Source organism: Rana temporaria, chromosome 10, assembly GCF_905171775.1.
Source record: "Rana temporaria chromosome 10, aRanTem1.1, whole genome shotgun sequence".
Lineage (NCBI taxonomy): Eukaryota > Metazoa > Chordata > Amphibia > Anura > Ranidae > Rana > Rana temporaria.
Genome location: NC_053498.1, coordinates 70,757,514 through 70,783,594, shown reverse-complemented (window position 1 = coordinate 70,783,594; position 26,081 = coordinate 70,757,514). Strand labels below are relative to the sequence as shown.

General features: G+C 42.3%; 1 protein-coding gene across 2 annotated transcripts in view; it reads right to left on the bottom strand.

Moving 5' to 3' along the window:
- Nucleotides 1–17,538: 17,538 nt before the first annotated feature.
- DIXDC1 (DIX domain containing 1) overlaps nucleotides 17,539–26,081 on the bottom strand; it is a 231,373-nt gene continuing 222,830 nt past the window's right edge. For both annotated transcript variants that reach the window (XM_040325415.1, XM_040325416.1), the window contains 3 exons: nucleotides 25,207–25,318; nucleotides 22,222–22,330; nucleotides 17,539–18,231 (listed from right to left, as the gene is read on the bottom strand). In XM_040325415.1, the coding sequence (XP_040181349.1) occupies nucleotides 18,151–18,231; nucleotides 22,222–22,330; nucleotides 25,207–25,318 (302 nt within the window). In that variant the 3' untranslated portion in view covers nucleotides 17,539–18,150. The remainder of the gene's footprint in view (nucleotides 18,232–22,221; nucleotides 22,331–25,206; nucleotides 25,319–26,081) is intronic.

Sequence of the window (26,081 nt, the reverse complement as noted above, 5' to 3'; positions counted from 1 at the left end):
GATATGCAATAAAGTCTGGCAGCTTACCTGTCTCATGTGTTCATTAGAGGCCTGACCCTCTTTCTGGCTGTCTTTTATCACCTTCCTCCCTGTATGGCTCCACCCAGGCCATCCCAGGAAGCCTAAATTAACCACTGCACTAATAGTCTGCTTTGATGTTCAACCTTTGTTTGTAGCTTGTTCCTGTCTGCAGTGTTACGTTTACCTTCCTGTGTACCGACCTTGGCTCGTCTCTGACTTCTCCAGTTTGCCTGTTTCCCTGACCCTTGGCCTGTTCCTTGAGAATCCTGGATGCTATACCCAAGAAGGAAACTACTGTTAAACAGAGCACCAACAATAATAATAAAAAATCGAAGCTTGATCGGAGCTCATCGAATCAAGCTCGAGGAAGTGGTATTAACACTGGTAAAAAAGATCAATATGCCTCTCAACAGGCATCACCTGGACCTTCAAGGCAGGAGGGAAATGGACAACAGTATGGCTATCAATATCAGTCCCCACGGACACCACAATTTTATGGGAGGAAAGATCAGTTTAATTATCCTCCACAACATAATTACCAACAGTGGTCCCACCATCCGCCCCCTCCAGGATACTATCCAGGACCAGAGTATGGGCATATGGGCAATAGATATCAACCTCTGGCAGAGGACTATCATAATGGATACTACTCTCAACAGCCTTTTTTAGGGCATCGGGGGAGGGGGGGAGAGGTGGGACTCCGAGGAGGAACTCACAGACCAGGAACAACAAAGGAGGAGACAAGCATGTCGTTCCGAAATTTCCGCAAAGAGGACCAGAAATATATCAAAGAGAAGACGTGGATGCAGGGCAGGCCGAAGGAAACAATCCCAAAAAAAGAATGAGGGAGGTGGAACCACAGGAATATACAACCTGAGTAAGGTGACGTTGAGCCCGAAAGAGCTCAATATCCTCAACACGGGTTTAAAGTGTGCTCCTAGAAGAACAATGAATAAATTTGACGTCTATATAGACACACACAAATTTGTCAGGACTGAATTTGAAAAAATACTTCTTGAGCCACCCTGTCACGTCTTCTATGAATAGTACCATTGTGGCAACGAAAGTTGACAGTGGACTCAAGAATAAATCCTTATTTAATCCTCAGATTTCCAATAATCATTTTATAGAGGTTTTTAAACAGTTGGTACTCAAAGACATTGAGGAATTACCTGTGAAGAAGGGCGTGAATCCCCGCTATATTAAAGAAGGTATTGAATCTTTGGAGGATAAGAAGAATGTTGTGATCCGACCAGCGGACAAAGGGGGAGGGGTGGTGGTCCTGGATAAGGAGTTCTACTGCACCCAGTTGTCCAATATGCTGAGTGATACTTCTACATATAGAAAACTAGCATCAGACCCTACCGAACCATACAAGGTACAACTTGATGCGTTGGTAGATTGGGGCTATCATACTGGAGCTTTGAATCTGAAAGAGAAAAAGTACTTAGCTCCCTCAGCGTGTAGGATACCGGTGATCTACACTTTGCCTAAGATCCACAAAAATGAAATTATCCCACCTGCCCGACCAATAGTTAACGGGATTGGATCAGTCACAGCCAGATTGGGAGAATACCTTGACAGATTTCTCCAACTGAGTGTTTGCACAACCAAGGCGTATCTGAAAGACACCACCGACCTGCTACAGTCCCTAGACAAAGTGAGCATCAGGCCTGAAACAGACATCTTTTTGGTAACAGCTGACGTGGCATCACTGTATACCATTATTCAGCATGATGATGCGGCACTGGCGTTGAACTGGGCACTTAGCAGGAGGGATGATATACCGCATACTCAGAAGAAATTTATGGGACATGTATTAGAGTTCTGCATGTCCCATAATTATTTCTGGTTCGATGGCTCCTTCTTCTCCCAGCAGGTTGGCGTGGCTATGGGGGCAAAGTTTGCCCCAGCCTCGCCAACCTGTTCATGGCTGAGTGGGAGGACAGGCATGTTTTTTTCATAACCGGAGACCCCAATTATTATTTTATCGGAGATTTATAGATGATATTTTATTTATATGGGAAGGATCGCAGCAAGATGCACTAAAGTTTCTGGAAGACCTCAATAGTAATCCCAACAACATTAAATTGGAATATACAATTAGCGGAAATATGGTCAACTTTTTGGATGTCACTATTCAAAGAGAAGCAAATAAACTAAAGACTAAAGTCTTTTTCAAGCCAACTGATCGTAACAGTTATTTGTCCATTAATAGTGGACACCACCCAGCATGGATTAAAAATATCCCTAAGGGGCAATTTTTAAGAGTTCGTCGCAATTGCTCAGATGCCAATGATTATCTCTCACAAGCACAAACACTGAAGAATACATTTGTTCAGAAGGGATATGATGAGCCAGCTCTGAACACAATGATTGAAGAAATTGCTGCTATCCCTAGAGAAAAATGCTTAGAGAAGAAGGTAGAACAGCCAAATAATAACCAACACCAATGGGGCTTCCTGTCTGGGTTTCGTGCCCAATACAGGGAGGTAGAGGCTATCATCAAGAATCACTGGCACATCCTGGGGAAGGACAGACACTTTGCCGAAATACTTCCGAGTCAACCACGATTCATCTATAGGAGGGCTCCTAATTTCGGCGACAAGGTGGTCCGCAAGATTCTAGATCCCCCAGATCAGCAGGCCCTCAGAATAGATTTCAAGGGGTTCTACTCGTGCAGGAAATGCATTTGTTGCAGAACTGTGCAGATAAGCAATAGAGGAAAACAACAGGTCACGAGTAGTGATGGGAAGATTTTCTCTATTAAAGAATTTATCACCTGCAACTCTTCTCATGTAGTATATTTGATTTGGTGCCCATGTGGACTACTTTATGTAGGAAGAACTAAGAGGTTATTGCGGATACGAGTGGCTGAACACCTGGCAAACATAAAGAAGGGCTTTGATTACCACAGTGTGTCAGTCCACTTTAAGGAAAAACATAACCAAGATCCTTCGCTAGCTCAGTTCTGTGGCATTGACTGCGTACACCCTTCATGGAGAGGTTCAAACAGGGTGAGAGATCTATCGCAGCGAGAAACTCAATGGATCTTTCTTTTAAAAAGTCAATTTCCGAGGGGCCTTAACATAGAATTGGACGTGAACTGCTTCATCAGTAATGTTTAGACTAGGAGCAGGTTTTAAGGTGTACATATATATAGTATGGTCATGAATTATGTTGTTACAAGGGGGCCAGACAACTGGGCCACCCACTATGATCATGGGCTTTGTATGACTATATAATTAAATTTTTGTTATGCCATGCATATGGAGATGATGAAGTTCACCCACTTTAATTTGAACCATTGCATGTCTAAACTTGCCCATATTTATGCATATCTCGTTCAAAGTACATGCCCCAGTGTAAAATCGTTTTCCAGTTTATAAAATCTTTTTTAAAAATAATAATTTTTATATATATATATATAAAAAAAAATGTTTTATTCATTTTGATTACCACCATTTTATTGAAATTTTATGATGGATAATAATATATGCAACTCTTCAATATAATTTTAGGAATACCGCCTATACTATATGTATTTAATTCAGTTTTATATATATTTATGGTTGATTATGTGTTTTTAGATTTTGGAATAATATATATTCTTTTTTAGATTCATATAACCATGTAGTATGCTCTCACTTTAGATTAATGAGAGATATTGTACTTTGTGTTTCTGACTTTACACTGTTAGATCGTGTTTGTATAGACCTGGAGGTGACTCGTGGTCATGGGGACACCCGAATGGCTGTTAGTCATTTCTTAGAGGGATATCCCCCTTCTTTCAGTTTGCAGTACACTCTATGCTTGATGGGTGTCATACACCAGTTTCACCACTGGGGTTAGACACTGTATCGAATATAGGCAGTGGGAATGGGTGTCATACACCAGTTTGACCACTGGTGATAGACACCTCATTGAATACAGGCAGTGTGATTAAGTGTAGTACACCGACGTCACCACTGGGGGCCTCCACCTCGCACACATGATTATGCTGCTCTGTTTGGTCAGAGCTGCACACTTGCACGCCAGCACAGCTGAGTGGGACGTTTGTCCACACAGCTGATGCTTGTAATGAACGGAAGGCGTGCACCAATGTGCAAGTGAGGGGGGGACCTTGGCAGCTACATATAGCGGCATGTGACATCTGGTAAGCATCCCCATGATTAAATCAGTATGATGAAACATGTCGGGGCGTGGGTACTAAGTTACAACCGCATACCTTAAACTGAACTGGTCGGGCGTGGAACGGTCCATCTGTCACCAACATAGTCATCTGAAGAGCGACTCCAGTACACCTTCATAGGGCTGTGAGTAAACCTGGGCTATTTGTTGGTCCGCCGTGACCACTGGTTCACCTGGAGGAAAATTTTCGTTTGTGTTTACACCGTGTGATGTTTGGATTTAATCACTGCTTATGACAAGAGTCATTTTTGTGAGTGCATCTATTGGGAGATTTTTAGTGTTTTTATTAAAAGTTGTGTTGCAATATCACACTATTGTGCTCTCTCTCTTCATTATACATGTGGCTGTCATCTTGGAGTTTTTCCTTTTTCCAACGGATCTCCATTTATTTAACTGAGTGCTCCAGTTTCCAAAGAGGGAGTTCCATCAATTAAACTGAGTGGTTCAGTTAAAAAGCCTGTGTGCCTTAACACGAGAGTGTCAGGCCATTTATTGTGGTGAGTTTGCATTCTGATGGGTGGTGGAATCACGCAGTCACTGTGGTGTGGTGAAAGCACTGTCTGAAGATCGTGAAGGGATTTCTTCTGTTCTCCATTTATGAACTTCATTTACGTTCACACAATCAGTTTATGGATTTTTTTTTGCCAACCTGTTATTTTGGGTGTATTATTGGCACCTATTTTTGACACTGATATATTGTTTCACATAGAGGGTGGATCACTCATTATTTTTCACTTAATAGTCTAGCAATATTATATGTGTGTTTTTTTATTTGATTCTTTTGAGCGCTGCTTAATATCACATTTGATACCTTTTTTCACATCAGGTAGCACTGTATTTGCATATTACATTTTGATCGTTTAACTTTTAAAGCAGCTCACATATATTTATTTATTAATTTATTTATTTATATTATCAATATCACTATATTTTCACTTATATTCTCCAGTTACGCGCAGTGGGGGTGGCTCAATTAGACGGCCCTTATTTCCACCTGTTCCTTGATTACCCTTGTCTGTCTGTTGCCCCGACCTCGGTTTACCCATCACTATCGCTTGTTCTGGTTGCTGCTTCCCCTCTCTCCCTGCGGAGCGTGACCTTGGGGACTCCAGGGGTCGCGACCTGGATCCAGCTGCGGCAAAGGCCATCCTCACCACCAGAGGCTCTGGTGAACACAAAGCTGGGTCTTAGACTCCGCGCCCTGGGGAATCTTGGGCTCACGCTTCCTCTCTGATTGCAGCAGTCGGCCATAGGGTTCACTACCCTGTGGTGCATCCCTGACCCCAACTGGGTGCACTTGTCACCTGGCCACAGGTGGCCTGACACCACCAATCAGGCCTGTATGGTTGAGTGGCCAGACGAAAGCCACTCCTCAGTAAAAGGCACATGACAACCCACCTGGAGTTTGCCAAAAGGCACCTGAAGGACTCTCAGACCATGAAAAACAAAATTATCTGGTCTGATGAAAGAAAGATTGAACTTTTGACCTGAATGGCAAGCGTCATGTCTGGAGGAAACCAGGGGACGCTCATCACCTGGCCAATACCATCCCTACAGTGAAGCATGGTGGCAGCAGCATCATGCTGTGGGGATGTTTTTCAGCAGCAGGAACTGGGGAACTAGTCAGGATCGAGGGAACGATGAATGCAGCAATGTGCAGAGACATCCTTGATGGAAACCTGCTCCAGAGCGCTCTGGACCTCAGAGTGGGGTGAAGGTTCATATTCCAACAGGACAATGACCCTAAGTACACAGCCAAGATAAGAAAGGAGTGGCTATAGGACAACTCTGTGAATAAACCAGGCCTGAGTGCGTGTTCCTGAACTTACACTGTCTCCATTCAGGTCTGTGCACCAGCAGGGATGTCAAAAATTGGGAGCAGCATCTGTGTCTATGTTGCTGCATCCAATTTGACATGAATGGGAATGCCTGCATGGAGATACACGGAACACCTGTGCATGAAAACACGGCCTCGAACGGCATACGCTGTATGTAGTACATCCCATGGGAATGAGGCCTTACAGTCTACGGTTATTCTGATACTCAATATCTGTTTCCATCTGTATGGTAATCCTGTCTAAAGCCTCGTACACACGCACGGTTTTCTCGGCAAAAACCAGCAAGAAAACCGAGCGTGTGTACAAGGCTTTGAGGTTTCTCGTCAAGAAAACTGCCCAGAATCTCAACGAGAAAAATAGAGAACCTGCTCTCTATTTTCTCGTCGTGACTCTCTGCAGTGTTTTCCTGAAACCCGAGCGTCTGTATACTTACCTGTCGCCGTGGAAAACCGTGCATGCTCGAAATGACTTTGACGCATGCACGGTAGCTTCCAAGGCATAGGTAGGGTGTAGCAAGATGGCGGCGACGGCATCAAATGTGACGAGCGCATGCTCATTGTAGTTGATGACGTCACCGGGTTCGTGCCATTCAAAAGAACGGCTCTTTTGAATGGAGTGTCTGTACACTCGGCCGGCAAGAGATTCTTGCCAAGAATCTCGTCAGGCAAAACAACGTTTTTTTCCTGACGAGATACTCAGCCGTGTGTACAGGGCTTAAAGCCTTGTACACACGGGAAAGAATCTCGTCAGGAAAAAAACTTTGTTTTGCCTGATGAGATTCTTGGCAAGAATCTCTTGCCGCCCGAGTGTACAGACTCTCGTTTCAAAAGAACCGCGGTTCTCTTGAAAGGAAAGAACGCAGTGACGTCATCGCGTACGACGAGCATGCGCTCGTCACATTCAATGCAGTCGCCGCCATTTTGCTGCACCCTACCTATGCCTAGGAAGCTACCTCGCATGCGTCAAAGTCAATTCGAGCATGAGCGGGTTTCCACGGCGACAGGTAAGTTTACACACTCTCGGGTTTCTCGGCAAGAAAACTGCTGAGAATCTCACAACAAGAAAAATAGAGAACATGTTCTTGTCGGGATTCTGGGCAGATTTCCAGATGAGAAACTGAAAGCCTTGTACACACGCTCGGTTTACTCGGCAAGAAAGCTCTGCCAGCAATTTTCTTGCTGGTTCTTGCCGAGAAAAACGAGCGTGTGTACGAGGCCTTTAGACTAAAGCCTTGTACACACAATACGATTGTTGGCAGGGGATTGTCAGTTGACAGACTGTTGTTCTAAAATATACCGTTAGTACGCTCCTTTTGACAATTGTTGTCCAACTTTCGGCCAACGAATGTTGGATGACATGCTAGTAAATATTCGGTGGACAACGGTTTGACGTCTGAATTTCGTATGGTCAGTACACAAATCCGCCACACAAAAGTCAAAGTACAAATACGCATGCTCGGATTCAATGGTCACCAAACACGAAAGTAGCAGAAGGGCCCAAAGGGTGGCGCTTAAGAGCTGAAATTCCTCGTAGTACAGCATTACGTTCGCGTTTGTGACACGACAATTGTGTACCGTTTGTATGCAAGACAAGATCCAGGCACACGCCCTTTTGACAAAAAATCAGTCGCTCAGTTGGCCAACAATCGTATCATGTGTACGAGGCTTAAGAGTGTATCATCCAGTCTGCTCTCCAAATGTCATCCATTTCATTGTTAGAATTTCTGTATTTGTTACAAAAAGAAAACACACACAGTTTTTGATATTCATTATCGTTTATATACAGAATATACCATAAATTGGATTGACTTATACCCATTTTTATGTACAACGATGGGATCACAACCAATTCCCAATACTTCATAATAAAAATAAAGCTAATAGTGACATTTGCTCAGTACGAACTTGAGGCAATAAAACAGTAACAAACATACAAGTCATGTATAGAAATGTTGGTTCTCTTATGGTATGGCATAGAAAGACATTTACCAGTGTAAAAATAGTCCCAAGTTTGGAAAATGCAGTAATTACATTGCTCTACAAATAACTCACGGTAATAGAAAATTGAGACATGCAAGCTTATTCAGTGAGGCAGTATGAAGTGTAAGGACTGTATGTGCCGCAACCTATACTGTACATTCCGTCTACAATACAAAGATCTGTAGAAGACCAAATGTGAACGGTAGCTATTGGCTACAGCACTTTACACACAGTCTATGCACTTTGTAATGCCTTGCTAAGAACAGGCCCAATGGAATTATTAGTATCTGAAGATAAAACCACTGTACATTCATGTACAAATCATCATAGTGCCGACTAACATACCTGATGGGAGAGAATAAGTGAATTCTTTCTGGTAATCCTAAACTAAAAGAAAATCTATCTGAACATTGACATTTCTGTGACATTGTATACTCCAATAACTGCTTTATTAGGATGAACTGGCTTTTTTGGAAATGACTAGGTGATAGGTAGATAGTTTTTTAAACTGCCGAAGGATTAAAAAAAATTAAAAATTAATGGATTCCCCTAGATGGTTGGAGGAATCCTCCCAACTATGTTATTGTATTCTGACAGCAGAGACTCTTCTGTCAGAATACACTGATCAGTGTTGCATGCACTGATCGTATGTAATATTACCGTTCCAGAGAAGTCGATCACTGGATTGTCTTCTCTCGAGTGGAAACACCTATAGATGGATCGAAAATTGGCCAGTCATTGCTGAACTGCTCGATTTCAATCACTCTATGGCCAGCTTAAGGCTGCATTCACACCTTAGCGCAGCGTTTTGTACCGCGATTTGCAGCGACAAAACGCGTCGTTTTTTAACCTTGTTTTCGCTGGAGGGGTGACTTAACATTGTCGGCTATGCCGAACGCCGAAGCCGCCTGAAAAAAAGGGTCAGGGACTTGTTTTGAGCTTCAGGCGTACAGCGTTTCGGCAATCGGCGTGGAGATGTGAACCATCCCCATAGAGAACAATGTTAAATCACCCCTCCAGCGTATTTTAGGCTGCAATAGCGTCGGGCTTCAGGCGTTAAAACGCCTAGGTGTGAATGGAGCCTAAAGCATGCCATACACTAGTAGAGATGAATTTGACATTTTTTTAGTTGTAAGAACTTTCATTCAATATTATAATAAAAAAAAGGGGTCAAATCGACGTTCGTTTTCAACTGCAATTTTTCTATCGGTTTTTTAACCATACGAAAAATTTAAAACAGTTTCTATTTTTTTTTCACCGATGGCAAAAAAAACTGATGGGGCCCACACACGATCAGTTCGTCCGATGAAAACGGTCCATCAGTCCATTTTCATCAGACGAACCGATCGTGTGTACAGGGCATAAGTCATATTTGGTCAACTGTGCAAATTTGAATTCTAATAGGTTCAGCTATTATTGCAGTGTTGGGTGGAGGACTTTGGAACCCTCTGTTTTACAGTAAAGACTAGGGGCCAGATCCACGTAGATCTGCGTAATTTTAAGCAGGCGTAGCGTATCGTAGTTACGCTACGCCGCCGCTACTTTGAGAGGCAAGTGCTGTATTCACAAAGCACTTGCGTCTAAAGTTACGGCGGCATAGCGTAAATGTGTCGGCGTAAGGGCGCGGAATTCAAATGACAAAGATGTGGGCGTGTTTTATGTTAATTCAACTTGACCCCACGTAAATGACTTTTTTTTTGAATGGCGCATGCGCCGTCCGTAGTCAATGCTTTCGACGTGAACGTAATTTACCAAAAGCCCTATTCGCGAACGTTTTACGCAAACGACGTACACGACGGAAAATTTGACGCTGGCCCGACGTCCATACTTAACATTGCGTAGGCCTCATAGACCCAGGGGTAACATTACACCGAGAAAAGCCTTACGTAAACGACGTAAAAAAAAATGCGCCGGCCGTACGTTCTGAGAATCGGCGTATCTAGCTAATTTGCATACTCTACGCGGAAATCAACGGAAGCGCCACCTAGCGGCCAGCGTAAATATGCACCTTAGATCCGACAGCGTACTAAGACGTACGTCAGTCGGATCTAGCCCCCATTCAGGATCTAGCCCCCATTCAACTAGGGACAGATCCATCCTAGAAGTTACGCGGCGTATCCTTTGTGGATCTGGCCCTAGTTGTTCAAAGGAATGAAATTACATTTCTCTAGAATCCGGAATAAATGGCTTCATCACTGCTTTCCCAGGAATCATAAATATAGAAAAATGTCACAGACACAAGCAGCCAACAAAACACACATCACTATATCACAATCACTAATACAACTGCCTTCAAAATTCATACTGAAAAAAGAAGTTACAAATATTTACAACAAATTATCCTTTAAACTTTCCAAAAACTAGAAACAGCAGTCTTTACAGGCACTTTAATCACCATTATGTCGCGTTAAAACCCACATGGCTACTTGTGAGCCTATTGCTGCACTATATAGTACTGTAATGACATAGGACAGCCACAGATCATAGATCATTGTCACAGGTATAGTAAACCAATATTCAGCCTTTTATTTCAGGGAGATGGAGCAGGGAATGTGATTCTAACAGGCAAGTTAATTCCAGAACAAAACTGTATCATCTCTTTTTGTTTTTGGATTATAGTGGATTACCTACCACAATTGCCTCTTTAGGCCCCTTGCACATGAAAGCATCTATCTGCAGTGTGTCCCTCTCTGTAGTTTAGCGTACTTAGAAGAGACGGGTGCAGCATCCATTAAGCAACTGCTTGCAGGCTGTCCAAGTCTATGGCAGGCTATGGCTGAACGCTGTACCAAGTGGTACCTGTGTTTAAAGCACTAGGTGTTCAGGGATGAATGCCTGAATCTAAAGCATGGGGAGGGGTGCACTGCAGCTAGAAAAAACAGTTTGCATTTAAAAAGGGTCCTGTGCATCTTTGGTTCCGATTTGGGTGCAAATTCAGGCAAAAATTCTGACCCGATTTGCACCTGAATTGGTGTACAGGGCGATGCACCGGACCCCATGCTGTGAACCGCGGCCACACCTATGTGAACCCAGCCTGAAGAACATATATGCATCTCATTTTTTGAAGATCTGGACATAATGAAACTACTCACCAAAACCACTAAAACAATGGCCAAATCTATAAACATTTGTACATAGGGGGTCAAATCATAATTGTTTTCACACAAGAGTCACCCGTCTTTTACATATTTTTTAATCATTTTGGTTTGGAAACAAATTATAAATCTTAAAGCGAAAGTTGCATGAATCTTAGGTGAAAACATTTATAAATAGACGCTATAATATAAAAGAAATAGTTTTCTGTTGGTATTCAAAGACATGTGAGGCAATTCCACAAGAAAGGCTATAATATTTTTAAAGCCCAGCTGAACCTTCAATTGAAACCTCCCAGGTGCAACCAAACAAAGGTGTGCCAAGTCTTAAGCCTCGTACACACGACGGCCGCTCCATGCATGCCTATTAAGCGTCGGATGTCAGCAGAGACATGTCCGCTGACTCCGACCCGATCCGATCAGCCAAAATCAGACGGATGGAGATACGTCCCCATCCGTCCATGGCGGATCGGATCGGGTGAGATCTGATGAAAACAGACATGCTGTCCGTTTTCATCAGATCTCTCCAGAGGAGACAACGGCGCTGCACAAGCCCCTCCCCGCTCAGTGAGCAGAAAGGGACCTGTCATCCACCAGGTCTCAACGGAGAGATCTCCTGCCTCGTGCCTCCTTAGGATGATGCTTATGTTTAAAAAGATTTCAACATTCCATGCTTTATTTTAGTGCTTTAACTTCTGTAGTGGAATCAGCAGGAATTGGAGTTCCCAAACGGTTGGATTATCCGACAAAACCCCGCCATCACACATTTGTTGTCGGAAAATCCGATCGTGTGTACGAGGCTTAAATGCTGTAAGTGCAAAAAGACATACATGGGGGGAAAGTGTAGAAACTGTCATAGTTCATAATGTCTGTCTCATCATCTTTTATTTGTATCATTCTTATTCTTCATTGCTTACTTATACAGTCCTGATTAAAAGTTTAAGACCACTTGAAAAATGGCAAAAGATCATATTTTACATGGACACTTGGTGGATCTTAACAAGGTTCCACGTAGAGCTTCAACATGCAACAAGAAGAAATGAGAGCGAGACAAAACATTTTTTGAGCATTCAATTTAATGGAAACAACAAATAAACTGAAACAGGCTGTTTTTCAGTTGATCAAAAGTTTAGGACCACAAGCTTTTAAAAGGCCAAATCTGTGCAAAGATGTGGATTCATTGTCATTTTCTGTCAGGTAGTCACACGTTGTGATGGCAAAGACAAAAAAACTCTCCCTTTTTGAACGTGGTCGGGTTGCTGAACTGCATAAGCAGGGTTTCTCATCAAGACACTGGACGATCCTCGACCCAAATTAAGGTCCTTACTGGTGCTGACTGCAGCCCCATAATCATCAGACGGCATCTGAGACCGAAGGGCTTCAAAAACAAAAACCGTCTTCAAAAACCTCGTCTCCTTGAACGCCACAGAACTGCTCGTTTGGACTTTACAAGAGAGCACCAAACATGGGACATTCAAAGGTGGAAGAAAGTTTTATTCTCTGATGAGAAAAAATGTAACCTTGATGGTCCTGATGGTTTCCAACGTTACTGGCATGACAAGCAGATCCCACCTGAGATGTTTTCTACGTGCCACAGTGGAGGGGGCGCCATAATGGTCTGGGGTGCTTTTTCTTTCAGTGGAACAATGGAGCTTCAGGAAGTGCAGGGGCGTCAAACGGCCGCTGGCTATGTCCAGATGTTGCAGAGAGCATTCCTCATGACTGAGGGCCCTCGTCTGTGTGGTAACGACTGGGTTATTCAACAGGACAACACTACAGTACACAATGTCCGCATCACTCTTTTGGCCCATCCTGCGTGTTCCTCTGATCTAAATCCAATTGAGAACCTTTGGGGATGGATGGCAAGGGAAGTTTACAAAACTGGACAACAGTTCCAGACAGTAGATGGCCTTCATGCGGCTGTCTTTACCACTTGGAGACATTTTCCCACTCACCTCATGGAAACGCTTGCATCAAGCATGCCGAAACAAATTTTTGAAGTGATCAACAATAACGGCGGAGCTACTCATTACTGAGTTCATGTTTGGAAGTTGGATTTCTGTTTTGGGGGGGTTTAGTTTTTTTTTGGAGGTGTGGTCCTAAACTTTTGATCAGCTGAAAAACAACTTGTTTTAGTTTATTCGTTGTTTTCATTAAATTGAATGCTCAAAAAATGTTTTGTCCCACTCTTATTTCTTCTTGTTGCATGTTGAAGCTCTACTTGGAACCTTGTTAAGATCCAACAATGTAAAATCTGATTTTTTGCCATTTTTCAAGTGGTCTTAAACTTTTGATCAGGACTGTATTAGTAAATCAAACCATTGGGAATGATAGGGAAAGCCTTGTATGTCTGAGGTATAGAAGATTTCCATAGCAGCAGTCTATGACGAGTCTCATGAAATGCTGTTGTGAACTGCTTGGGTGACTTTAAAGTGATGATCTTATTGGTACTCAGTGGATATCACACAAATGATTATAGCAGCCCACCAGAATGAAGAAGGAGGTAGTCAGGATAAATGTAGAAAATTAATGAATGCTACAAGTGAGAACAGACGTGTGGTCTTATTTAATAAGGCAAAGTATAGTAACCTCAAAAATGAAACCTGTTCTCCCTGAAGAAGAGGCGCTTGAGAGGAGATATGATCGCAGTTTACAAATCTTTAAACAGTGACTGTATCTTTGAGGGAAAACGATTTAATCTTATGTCTCTAAAGAATAAAAAAGGGGGGAGAGTTGGGACTTTGAATGAGATGCGTTTTTAGCAGTATGCGATTAAATATATATATGGAATATAAAAAATGTTTCCATAATAGCCAGGGCTGCAGTACACGGAGTGCCTTGACGTTTGGTCTGCAGCTTAAACAGGTATTTGCAAATACATGCAACTAAACCTCTGTTTACAGTACAGTCTGTACAGTTAGACAGATCTATTTGGTTTAGTGCTTTTTTGGTTGGCAACTTTGAGCCTGACCATTATGGAAACATTTTTTATATTCCATATATATATTTAATCGCATACTGCTAAAAACGCATTTCTCATTCAAAGTCCCAACTCTTTTTTATACATTTACAGGGATGGAGGCCTGTGGTAGTGTCTATCATATGCCTCATTCAAAGTCCCAACCACATCCCCCCTTTTTAATACTATGTAGGGATGGAGATGCGTTTTCAGGAGTGGAATAGAGTGCCTTCACCGATCTACCACCAACAGTTAACTTATGCATTGTCATTTTTTGACTAGCTGACCCAATTTGATGTGGTCCGCACTTAGGCTGCATTCACACCTGAGCGTCGGTCGTTTTTTTCCAGCGTTTTGTCGCGCGTATTCATGCTTATTTGCGCGTTTGCATACATCGTCGTCCGACGTTTTTGTACTTCGACGTTTTTTATTTTAGCCAATAGGAAAAATGATCATCTTTTCATCACTTGTTGCTATGTTGGTAGATTTGTTTAATCTTCTGCCTGGGTGAAAAGTTCTATTGATTAAAGCGACAAAACGCCCGTAGAAAACGCTCGTTGGCGCGCAAGTCGCTTGAATCGAGCGTTTCCATTACTTTCTATGGGAAATGGAAACGCTCAAATACGCCCAAACCGCCCGATACGCGCGACAAAAAAGGGTCCGGAAATTGTTTGAGCTTCAGGCGTTCGGCGTGCAGATGTGAACCATCTCCATAGGGTATAATGTTATTTTTCCCCTCCAGCGTATTGTAGCGTCGCGCTTCAGGCGACAAAACGCCTAGGTGTGAATGCAGCCTTAGTCTGGTGGTATTTTGGTTTGGTAGGCATGTTTTGGTTCCACTCCTGTATTTCTTTTGTTATTCCAGTGCTCTTTTTTGCCAAACCAACTATAGGTAGGGGCGGGTTTAGGTTGCCACCTGCCCCCTATCTATTGATTAGCACGCCTGTGCTCCTTATTAGGAGGCTTTAAAATCATAGCTAGGACTACAGTACACGGAGTGCCTTGACGTTTGGCCTGCAGCTTAAACAGGTATTTGCAAATACATGCAACTAAACCTCTGTTTTTAATTACATACAGTTAGACAGATCTATTTGGTTTAGTGCTTTTTTGGTTGGCAGCTTTGAGCCTGGCTATTATGGAAAAAATGTTTATATTCCATATATATATTTAATCGCATACTGCTAAAAACGCATCTCATTCAAAGTCCCAACTCTCCCCCCTTTTTATACATCTACAGGGATGGAGGCCTGTGGTAGTGTCTATCATATGCCTCATTCAAAGTCCCAACCCTATCCCCCCTTTTTAATAGGTCTCTAAAGAAGACATACAGCCACACAATAAAGTTGGACGAGAAGCTGTTCAATCTCTTACTGCATAAGGGGTTCTTTACTGTTAGAGCAGTAAGGATGTGGAACTCCCTTCCACATTTGGTGGTGTCAGCGGAGAGCTTAGATCAATTCAACAAAATTTCAGGTTGAGCTGAATGGACAAGAGTCTATACTCAATCTTACTAACTATGTAACTGTAACAACCCAATCACCATTCATATGACTTCTGAAAATTGAGACAATCTCCTTGATTGCCATGAATAATTTACTGCAAGTCATCGTCCTTCACTTTGCCTTATTAAATAAGTCTAATGATGTTATCATTGCCTATGTGTATAAGCGGTGTTAATAATGGGGGATACATTTTCTGCAAATAAACAAACTTTAACTTCTAAGCAGGCAGTCATCGTTGTCACACAAGCTCAACTTTAAGGCAGTTTTAATCCGTGTCCCACGCAGAGCCATATTTACCGCCATGGGGATGCACCGGTATTGCAACATCCCTGTATTGGTAGTCCCATTGCTGTTCATTGGTATTTAGTGAATGCATGGACACAGCTGCTGCTCCCAATGAGACATCAGTGCAGGTGTGTGGCATTCGGGACCATACACCCACGCGGATGTCACGCTGTGTTTGTGCAGCTGCCGCATCCCAATTGACAGCAATGGAACTACCGGTATGGAGATGCACACAAAACCTATGCCAGTGAATCACTGCCCTGCACGGGGCACAGATTAAAACACCCCATGTGAACGAGGCCTAACTGCCTGCTTTTGTTCATCTCTATTACATAGGGACCTTATGGCATTAGTAGCTTGTACAAAAAATAAAATATTGTTTGTGCTTCAAGTTCATCTTACAGGTAGTGACACGGACACTGCCTTTCCAGGTTGGATCTCGGCTTGAAAAAAGAAAGCTAATGCAGTCACCACATCTAATGACTACCAAACTGCAATATATTACATGTTTGGTTTTGGGTTTAAACACACACTAATTTCTATTTTTTAAGATACAGTTTGGCTCTATACTGACGGGTTGTTGAGGGGTCTATAATATTTTGGTAATTGGCACATTACTAGTGAATGGAAATGGGTTTTGCCAGTCAAACCAAATGCATTTTAAAATGGATTTCAAGCCAAAAGATTTTCTTTAGATAGTATTCGGAATGGTGAGAACATCTTTCAGGTTTTTCTTGCCGTCTCTGTTCCTGTTTCAGTGACATTAATGGGACATCATGTGAGGGGGGGGGGTCTCTTCGGTGTGGACATGAACAATGCTAAATACTTGACAAAAAGTTTTTTTGTTTTTTTTAACTGGGCATAAAATTGAAAATCACAGCCAAGGCCGCATAGATGTGATCAATTTCCTGCTTTCAAATGCTTCTAGATGTCTCGGTGAAGCTAAGGTAAATTCTATGGCAGTTACTCTGGTTTTCTACAATTAGACGCCTTTCACACCAGGGCGTTAGCGGTAAAAAAAGTGCCTGAAAGAAGCTGCATCTGCAATCCCAATGTGAAAGCTCGAGTGCTTTCACACTAAAGCGCCTGAAAAACGCCCCAGTGTGAAAGGGGACTTAGCGTTAAAAAAAGCGCCTGTGAACCGCCTGAAAGAAGCCTCATCTGCAATCCCAATGTGAAAGTCCGAGTGCTTTCACACTGAAAAAAACGTCACACGTCAAAAAACTTCCTGCAAGCAGCTTCTTTGCAGTGCTTTAGGAGAGTTGAATACACCGCTCCTAAAGCGCCCCTTCCCATTGAGGCACTTTTTTTTACTGCCAAAGCTCCTGAAAAATGCCCCAGTGTGAAAGGGGTCTTAGCGGAGCTTTACCAGCATTTTTCGGGCGCTGGCAGTGTGAAAAGGCTCTGAAAGCACTCTGCCTTTCACATTGGGATTGCAGATAAGGCTTCTTTCAGGCGCTTTACAGGCGCTTTTTTTAAAGCCAAAGCGCCTGAAAAACACCCCAGTGTGAAAGGGGTCTTAGGACGATATTTTTTTCCAACACTAACAATTGACAGGTGTTAACAGACTGATGCGCTCCTATTTATCCCAGTAAGATCTTCTAGTTATGGCACCGGTGCTGAAAGTTCTACCAACCAACTGAATCACTAATGCTTCTTCCCCCTTTTAAAAAAAAACGTACAAAGAGACACAAATAGGATTTGCATCACATCATCACCAGATTCTGAAGCTGTGATATTTGTCAACAGGACACGGACAGTGGATGTTATGGGAAAATATTGGTATATGACATTACTGTGCACAAATAAATAACTATTTTTTTTAAAATTTTAAGTTACCTTCTTGCTAAACATATTTGTGAGAAAAATAGGACTTCTGCTGTACAGTATGTGTCTTGCAAGACTGGTGGTTTCAATATACAAGTGAAATACACACAAACCCCAAATCAATGCAACAATATGCCCCATTTAAAAATACTGAATTTTCTCCATAAGAATATATATGTAACACGTAGCTTTTAACATCCTCCAGTAATGGAAGTTAGCTACCCTGTAAAACTGCACTGTCCTCCAGTCTCCTCCTGAAGAAGTGGGAGATTCTCGCAGTATAAAGCCAGCAATGACCGATTGCTGCTTCTTTCAGACGCAAAACTGTAAGGTTATCCGGTGCCCATAGGGACCTCTTTTGGCAGCATGAGAAATAATCCACAACAGTTTGACAATTTTGTCATTTGTCAGTTCATTCCAAGAACTTTGGTCCTTGCTTTGGGGAGAAGAACTTATTCAGTTGGTTCCATGGTCTTCTTCAACCCATGCCACAATCTTTCCTTCCCAGCCTGGGATGATGTCATCATCATGGAATACCTAGGAGGCAAGAGAAGTCAAATCATAAACTCATCTGGTGATTTTTTAAACACATGAGATACCTCTCATATCAATTTCAATGCATTAGCCTCCATTCACACCTAGGCGTATTTACGCCCGACGCCCGACGCTCGATACGCTGGAGGGGAGAAATACCATTGCCCTCTATGGAGATGGTTCACATCTCCACGCCGAACGCCTGAAGCTCAAAACAAGTCCCGGACCCTTTTTTTCAGGCGGCTTCGGCGTTCGGCATAGGAGATGTGGACCTGGGGGTTAAAATCGCGGCGTTTTGTCGCCGTAAATCACGGTACAAAACGCCGCAATTCGCGGGACAAAACGCCGCGATTAGGTGTGAATGCAGCCTAAAAGCGAAAGTAAACCCATCCATAAAATACGTGCCAGAAATGTAACACTACCATTGGTTGTGCTCTCAACCAAACTGTCAGACCATCCAATGGCTGGTGTCATAACTAATCACATGTGCAGCATCATGGCAGCTGAAGATTAAACAGGCAAAGATGGCAGCTTCCTTGGCTGGAAACGATAGGGGGGTTTATTTACACTTTAAGGCCTCGTACACACGATCAAAATTTTCCGACCGTGTGTATGCCCCATCGGAAATTCCGATGAATTCCATTGGCAATTACATAGAGAACATGTTCTCTTTTCCTCCGATGGAATTCCGTCGGAATTCCGATGTGAATTTGGTAGGACAAAGGTCCGATCGTGTGTACAGGGCATAACTGGCTTATTCTACATATACTGTATAGTAATGTTACATGTTTTTCTGGTTGAAAAAAGACACAAGTTCATCTTAGTTCAACCAATGAAAGGGGAAAAAATTATACAATCCTATACCCACAATTGATCAGGGGAAGGCAAAAAAACAGCGAGATCTAATTTGTTCTAGCAGGGGAAATTTTTTTCCTGATTTTTTTCCTGATACCCCAAGAGGCAGTCAGATATTCCTTGGATCAACTTTACCTATAAATGTTAGTATCCAGTTATATTATGTAACTTTAGGAAAGAATCCAGGCCGTTTTTTAAAGCAATCTACTGAGCATACATTTTACAACTTAACAAAACTCTGGTTCAGCCACATCTTGAGTATGCCGTCCAATTCTGGTCCCCAATCCTTGGGAAGGATGTGCTTGAAATGCAGAGATTCCAGAGAAGGGCAACAAAGCTAACAGGGGGGCTGGAGGACACATTTTACAAGTTACAGATTTGTTTTTCCTTTTGTGATTTAGGGCCAGATTCCCAACCAGCGGGCGCAACGTAACTTTTCCGATTTAAGTTACACCGCCGCAAATTGCCCAAGTTAGTGCCCGATCCACAAAGCACTTACCTGGAAATTTGCGGCGGTGTATCCTAAATCAGTCCGGCGCAAGGCGGGCCAATTCAAATGGGGCGAGTCCCATTTAAATTAGGCGCGCTCCTGCACCGGACGTACTGCGCATGCTCCCGACGCTATTTTCCCGACGTGCTTTGCGCAAAGTTACGTTGCGCCGAGGTTTTGTGAATCGCGACGGGTAAAAAAGAGTTGCGGCGGGAAAAATAAAAAATGTAAAACAAATTTGACAGCGATGCAGGAAAGACGGGTATACTTTTACATGGTGTACTAACTTTACACTTTGTAAAAGGTACCCTATCTTTGCGATGGCAAACTAACACTTACGGCGACTTCACGAAGGGAAAAACCTTCGTGGATCTCCGTAAGTGCTAATTTGCATACCCGACGCTGGTTTACGACGAGAAATGCCCCCAGCGGCGGCCGCGGTACTGCATCCTAAGATCCGACAGTGTAAAACTATTACACCTGCCGGATCTTAGGGATATCTATGCGTAACTGATTCTATGAATCAGCCGCATAGATAGAAACAGGGATACGACAGCGTATCAGCAGATACGCCACCGTAACCCTTTTGTGAATCTGGCCCAAAGGTTTTACATGAATAAATAAAATCATCATTATAAGTATCCCTGCAAGTGTTAAATGGTTTGTCTCATCCCTGTAAACTGATACATTCGGAAGAGATGATTTTGAAAAATAACAGACTTACAGGACAGATCACCAGATGCAAATAAAAGAAAGCCTAAAGAAGACAACTAATGCAGCCATCACATCTAAGAATTGGTAAGTGGGTTTGCTTTTGGGTTTAATACCACTTTATGATCATGATATACAAATCTTTGAATGGTGACTCTAGCATTGGAAGACAACTATTTAACCTAAGTTTTCTAAAAAAAATGTGGCCACACAATGAGGATGGATGAGAAGCGTTTCAATCTTAAACTGCGTGAGGCCCCGTACACACGACCGAGTTTCTCGGCAGAATTCAGCCAGAAACTCGATCGGAGGCGTATTCTGCCGAGAAACCCGGCCGTGTGTACACTTTTGGCCGAGGAAACCGACGAGGATCTCGTCGGGCCGAATAGAGATCGTAGACATAGATATGTTCTCTATTTCCTCGTTAGTCAATGGGGAAACTTGGCTCGCCGAGATCCTCGGTGGCTTCACAAGGAACTCGACGAGCAAAACGATGTGTTTTGCCCGTCGAGTTTCTCGGACGTGTGTACGGGGCCTGAGAGTTTTTTTTTTACTGTTAGAGCTATAAGGATGTGCAACTCCCTCCCACAGTTGGTGGTGTCAATAGAGAGTCCTGGACACATTCAAAAAACTTTCTAGCATAGAGAGTACAAAGATGTAGAAGACAGCGGACATACACAAACACACACAAAAAGACACACACTCTGGTTGAACTGGATGGACTGGTGTCTTTATTCAGCCTCACCAAATATGTAACTATGGGGGAGATTTACTAAAACTGAATCTGGTGCAGCTGTGCATTGTAACCAATCAACTTTTAATTTCAGCTTGTTCGATTAAGCTTTGAAAAAAAAAAGGAAGCTGATTGGTTTCTATGTAGAGCTGCGTCAGATTTTGAACTCTGTAGCTTTAGTAAATCAACCCCTAGACATGTGCACACTGAAATATTTTGTTTCGGAATTTCCTTTAGTTACCACCGAAATTCGTTTTTATTCGTCCGAAAATCCAAATTAATTAAGGTTGAATCTGTCATTGAAGGCTTATGGTGTCTGTCAAATGTTCTAAGAAGATTCGACGGAGCAGCTAAACTGTACGACACCGCAATCGTACATTTGCGGTTGAATATTCCACCTAAAAGCTATAGAAGAATTCTAATGTTGTATGACTAGTAATAATTATATTTATAAATTATATTTACTAGTCAACCAACATTTGAATTCTTCTATAGCCTATGGGCAGAGCGTTTGACCAGAAATGTACGATTGTGGCATCGTACAGTTTAGCTGCTTGTCGAATCTTCTTAGAACTTTCGAAAGACACCATAAGCCTTCAATGACAGATTCTACGTTTGTATGTTTTTCTCTGCTTCATCGAATCTTCGTCGTTCATGTCGATTGGTCTACCCCAACACTGTCTCTATAATGTCAAATCTTTTCTCTCTATGTTGAATCTTTCCTCTCTATGTAGAATAATCTTGGACTAATAGAGTTAAGGTTAGGCACATTCGACCACAGGTTTGATAGACACAGATTGCTATTGTCAGCGTCATGTCGAATCTCCTATCTATATGGAACTGTTGTAGCAATGAAAACGAAAATAAAGCATTTTTTAATGTCAGATTTAGGATTCTGTGCGTTAGTATTCGCTTGTTAAAAGGATATAAAAATACCCGAAATTCGGACGAAAATGCATTCGGACGAAAACAAATGCACATGTCGAATATTTATTGGAAGCATGCTGTTTTTGAAGCCCACGGTGAACTTCAGTGCCAGGCATGTAAAGTATGATGGTGAAGACACTGTGCATAATCAGGGACAAAGTGCCCTTACTTTGGGGAGGGGGGCACTATTTAGGAGTAACTTTAGATACACACCATACCTGTAAAATGTAAACACATACAGTATTTGAAAGAATATAACACAATTCCATATACATACCTCTTCCTTGACTGTTCCAAACTCTGGATCTAGAGCCTTGAAGTGGTATCTGTGATTTCCCTCTCTGTCAATGGCTATCTTGAAGTCTCTCAACGTGACTTCCCCTAACCTGTAGGGCACATGATAAGAAAGTAGTGCAGTCATACATTAGTGAATGATACATGTTTTATCCCCATACAGAAACCAAGATGTTTTCTACTTTTACATATTTCTAATGAAGGGTTGTCAACATTTGCATTAAGAATACATTAAAACTATGGCATGCATGCTATAGGGCAGGGTTTCTCAACTCCAATCCTCAAGGCGCCCCAACAGGTCATGTTTTCAGGCTTTCCATTATTTTGCACAGGTGATCTAATCAGTTTCACTTCCTTGTAATTACCACAGCTATTTCATCGGTGGGAAATCCTGAAAACATGACCTGTTGGGGCGCCTTGAGGACTGGAGTTGAGAAACACTGCTATAGGGAACGAGGGGCACTGGTAGGCTCCTTTTTTTTTAAGAATGGATCATACACGACAAGTGATCACATTGTGCAGATCACTAGTGCAGAGAACTACAGGTAAGTATATTCTACTAGCTCAGCATTGAGAGTGGGAGGACTTGGATCGATAAGTGCACTGAATGTTCACTTATCCTTAAAGAGGAGGTCCACCCGCCCCTTTAAAAATTAAAAGTCAGCAGCTACACACACTGTGGCTGCTGACTTTTAACATTAGGACACTTACCTGTCCTGGAGTGCAGCGATGTGGGCACCGCAGGCGATCTTGGAACGGCTGGTTGGGTGCTGCCACGGCCATTGCTACGAAGGGAACCCGGCAGTGTAACCTTTCGGCTTCGCGGCCGGGGTTCTATTGTGCATGCGTGAAGCACGCTGCGCTCTTTCACTGGATGGCAGAAGAGGAGGGGGACCGAGCTGCTGATGTAGATCACTACGGCTCGGTCTCCTGGAAGTGGGGACAGGATACTTGTCAAAGACAGGTATGCGCTCCTCCCCCCCGAAAGGTGCCAAAATGTGGCACCGGAGGGAGGGAGGAATCAGATGAGTGGAAGTTCTGCTTTAAGGCCCCGTTTACACAGGTGTACTACACTACAGGGTATGCTTGTGCTTTACCTGCACCAGGATTCACAGGTGCTTAATGTATCTCTGTGGAGGCAGCCCTTTTTATGTCAATTTGACATCCATGCAGGTGTATGGCCCCAAATGTGTATGTTTGGGACGATGCACACACACCCACATGGATGTCAGATTGGGAGCAACATCTGTGTTTGTGCAGCCACTGTGTTCCAATAGACATGGCTGCCTGCATGGGACTACCTGTGCACCCCCATGGGGGTAAACTTGGCCCTCTCACAGGCATGCACTGTAGTATGCCTATTTGAATGGGGCCTTAATAAAATAAATCTTGAGCCCTCAAGGAAGGCTTGTTTGTGCAAAAAGCTTGAAGGTAGCTTAAGAAAATCTCCAGTGTTTCTTTTTAGGTGATAAATTAATGTAGTCAGCCTAATGCAAATAGATTCAGCGGTATATAAATACCTTGTTTCTGTTTACAATTAATGTGTAGCCACATTGACTTATGCTGTGCTTTTTGCTTATGTCTTGCAGCACAGTTATCTTTCTTTACTGTTCAACTTATCTGACTGCAAGTCTTTGGACACAGCTTGTTCTTTCACTGAAAACAATTCACTGTTTATGTGCCTGTGTTGGATCCTACTGTAGCATCCATTCAGCAAGGACAGCGATTTTACATCATGTTAGAAAGTGTGATCATGAAAATATAATGTAGTAAACTGCAATTTTTGTTTCATATAAATACGATATGACACATTCATATTCAGTGCACATTAAACATGTGAAGCAGGGGTTTATTTAGTAAAGCTGTAGAGTGCAAAATCAGGCCCACTTCTGCATAGAAACCAATCAGCTTCCAGGTTGTATTGCCAAAGCTTAAAGTGGAGGTTCCCCTAAAAATAAACTTTTAACATTGCATTTATGAGATTAATGACAATTAGAATCGTCTTTTTTTTTTTTAAATACGTCCGTACATACCGTTTCCTATATGTGTTCTCACCGCCGCTTCCGGGTATGATGGTCGGGGCTGGGCCTTCCTAATTGATTGACGGGCATCCGACCGACGCATACATCGCGTCACGAGATGCCGAAAGAAGCCGAACGTCGGTGCGCAGGCGCCGTATAGAGCCGCACCGACGTTCGGCTTCTTTCGGCATCTCGTGACGCGCTGTATGCGTCGGTCGGATGCCCGTCAATCAATTAGGAACGCCCAGCCCCGACCATCATACCCGGAAGCGGCGGTGAGAACACATATAGGAAACGGTATGTACGGACGTATTTAAAAAAAAAAAGACGATTCTAATTGTCATTAATCTCATAAATGCAATGTTAAAAGTTTATTTTTAGGGGAACCTCCACTTTAATTTAACTAGCTGAGGTTAGAAGCTGATTGGCTACCATGCACAGCTTCACCAGATTGTGAGTGCACCAGCTTTAGTAAATCTCCCCAATGTCTTCCTTCAGGGATCCCACAAAATGTATTTAGTGTAGTGACTTTTATGTCACTTTATTTGTGCACTAACAATTTTTGTCCTGTAATAAGAAGTGAGTGAATATTGCAATTCTCTGTACACTAGGTATATTGGGAAGGTGGTAAGTGCGATGCTTTCAAAGAGATGGCAAAGTTCAGGTTTTGTTACATAACTGCATGTTGAATCTCATGATCAGCTGCACACCAGAAGAAACAGTAAAGTGTAAATCATCTAATTATTGGATTCATATTTGCCCAATTAACTGCAATCAGAGAATCAATAGAGTAATTTCTAACATGCTCACTTCCATTAAATATTGTCTGTCAGCAAAGGGCTGCTGAATGGAATTACCTATAAATCTTACCCAAGATAAATGTAATATCATGTCAATGTTATTGGCAAATAATATGACCCTAACGAGAACCTGTTAAACCACTGTACCTCTTTGGTATGTTGACCATGAAGGGTGTTAGTGAGCGGTCTGTAAAATATAGCACTTTGGTGCAGGAATTACTACCACCCATGATTGGGGCACTCTGAGAATGAGGCATCTCTGCAATAAAACACAACATATAAATTATTATTAAAATATAACATTAAATGCTCCATACCCACCACTACTGTTCGAGAAAAGATAGTTAAAATGCCTGGTCTTACACAGTTGCCACATGGTTAGTGATATATTACTTTACAGTTTTTTCTAAATTCTTTATGCACAGTATGCTTGATACTGTAGTCAGTTATAACATTTATATTTTATTTATATTTGATTATATGTCCTTTTTATGCACTGTAGATGCTGCCATTTAATTACTGTTAACTTATAATGCCTAGGTAATAAAAACAGTGGCATTTAGGAACTAACATTCCCTGGCATAACATTTTTAAATTGCTGCAGCTATCCTTGAAACTTAATTCTAATGAAAAGGAACAAACTTATTCAACAAATCAATGCAAGGAGAAATACAAAGTGCAGCATCCATAGTGCCAATTGCTATGCATACAGGTCTCCACAGGAAAATCAAAGGCCTTTTGTGTGTTTACTTTCTCAGGTACTGCAAAAATGCACTTCATATTGTTATGTCTCTATACTTCTATTTTAAATTACACAAATCTAGGTAAAGAAAATGCAGAGAATTATAGACAGGTTATAAAAAAAAATTCTGATAATACCTAAAATCAAAAGGAGAGGCATCGGGTCTATTGAAGGGAGAGGCTGTGACTGACTGTCTCTGCCTTATACATATCTTATCTGTATTTTGGCGAGGTTGGTGGCTACAAGAAGACTTTAGGTGAACCCTAATTAAATAATTGGG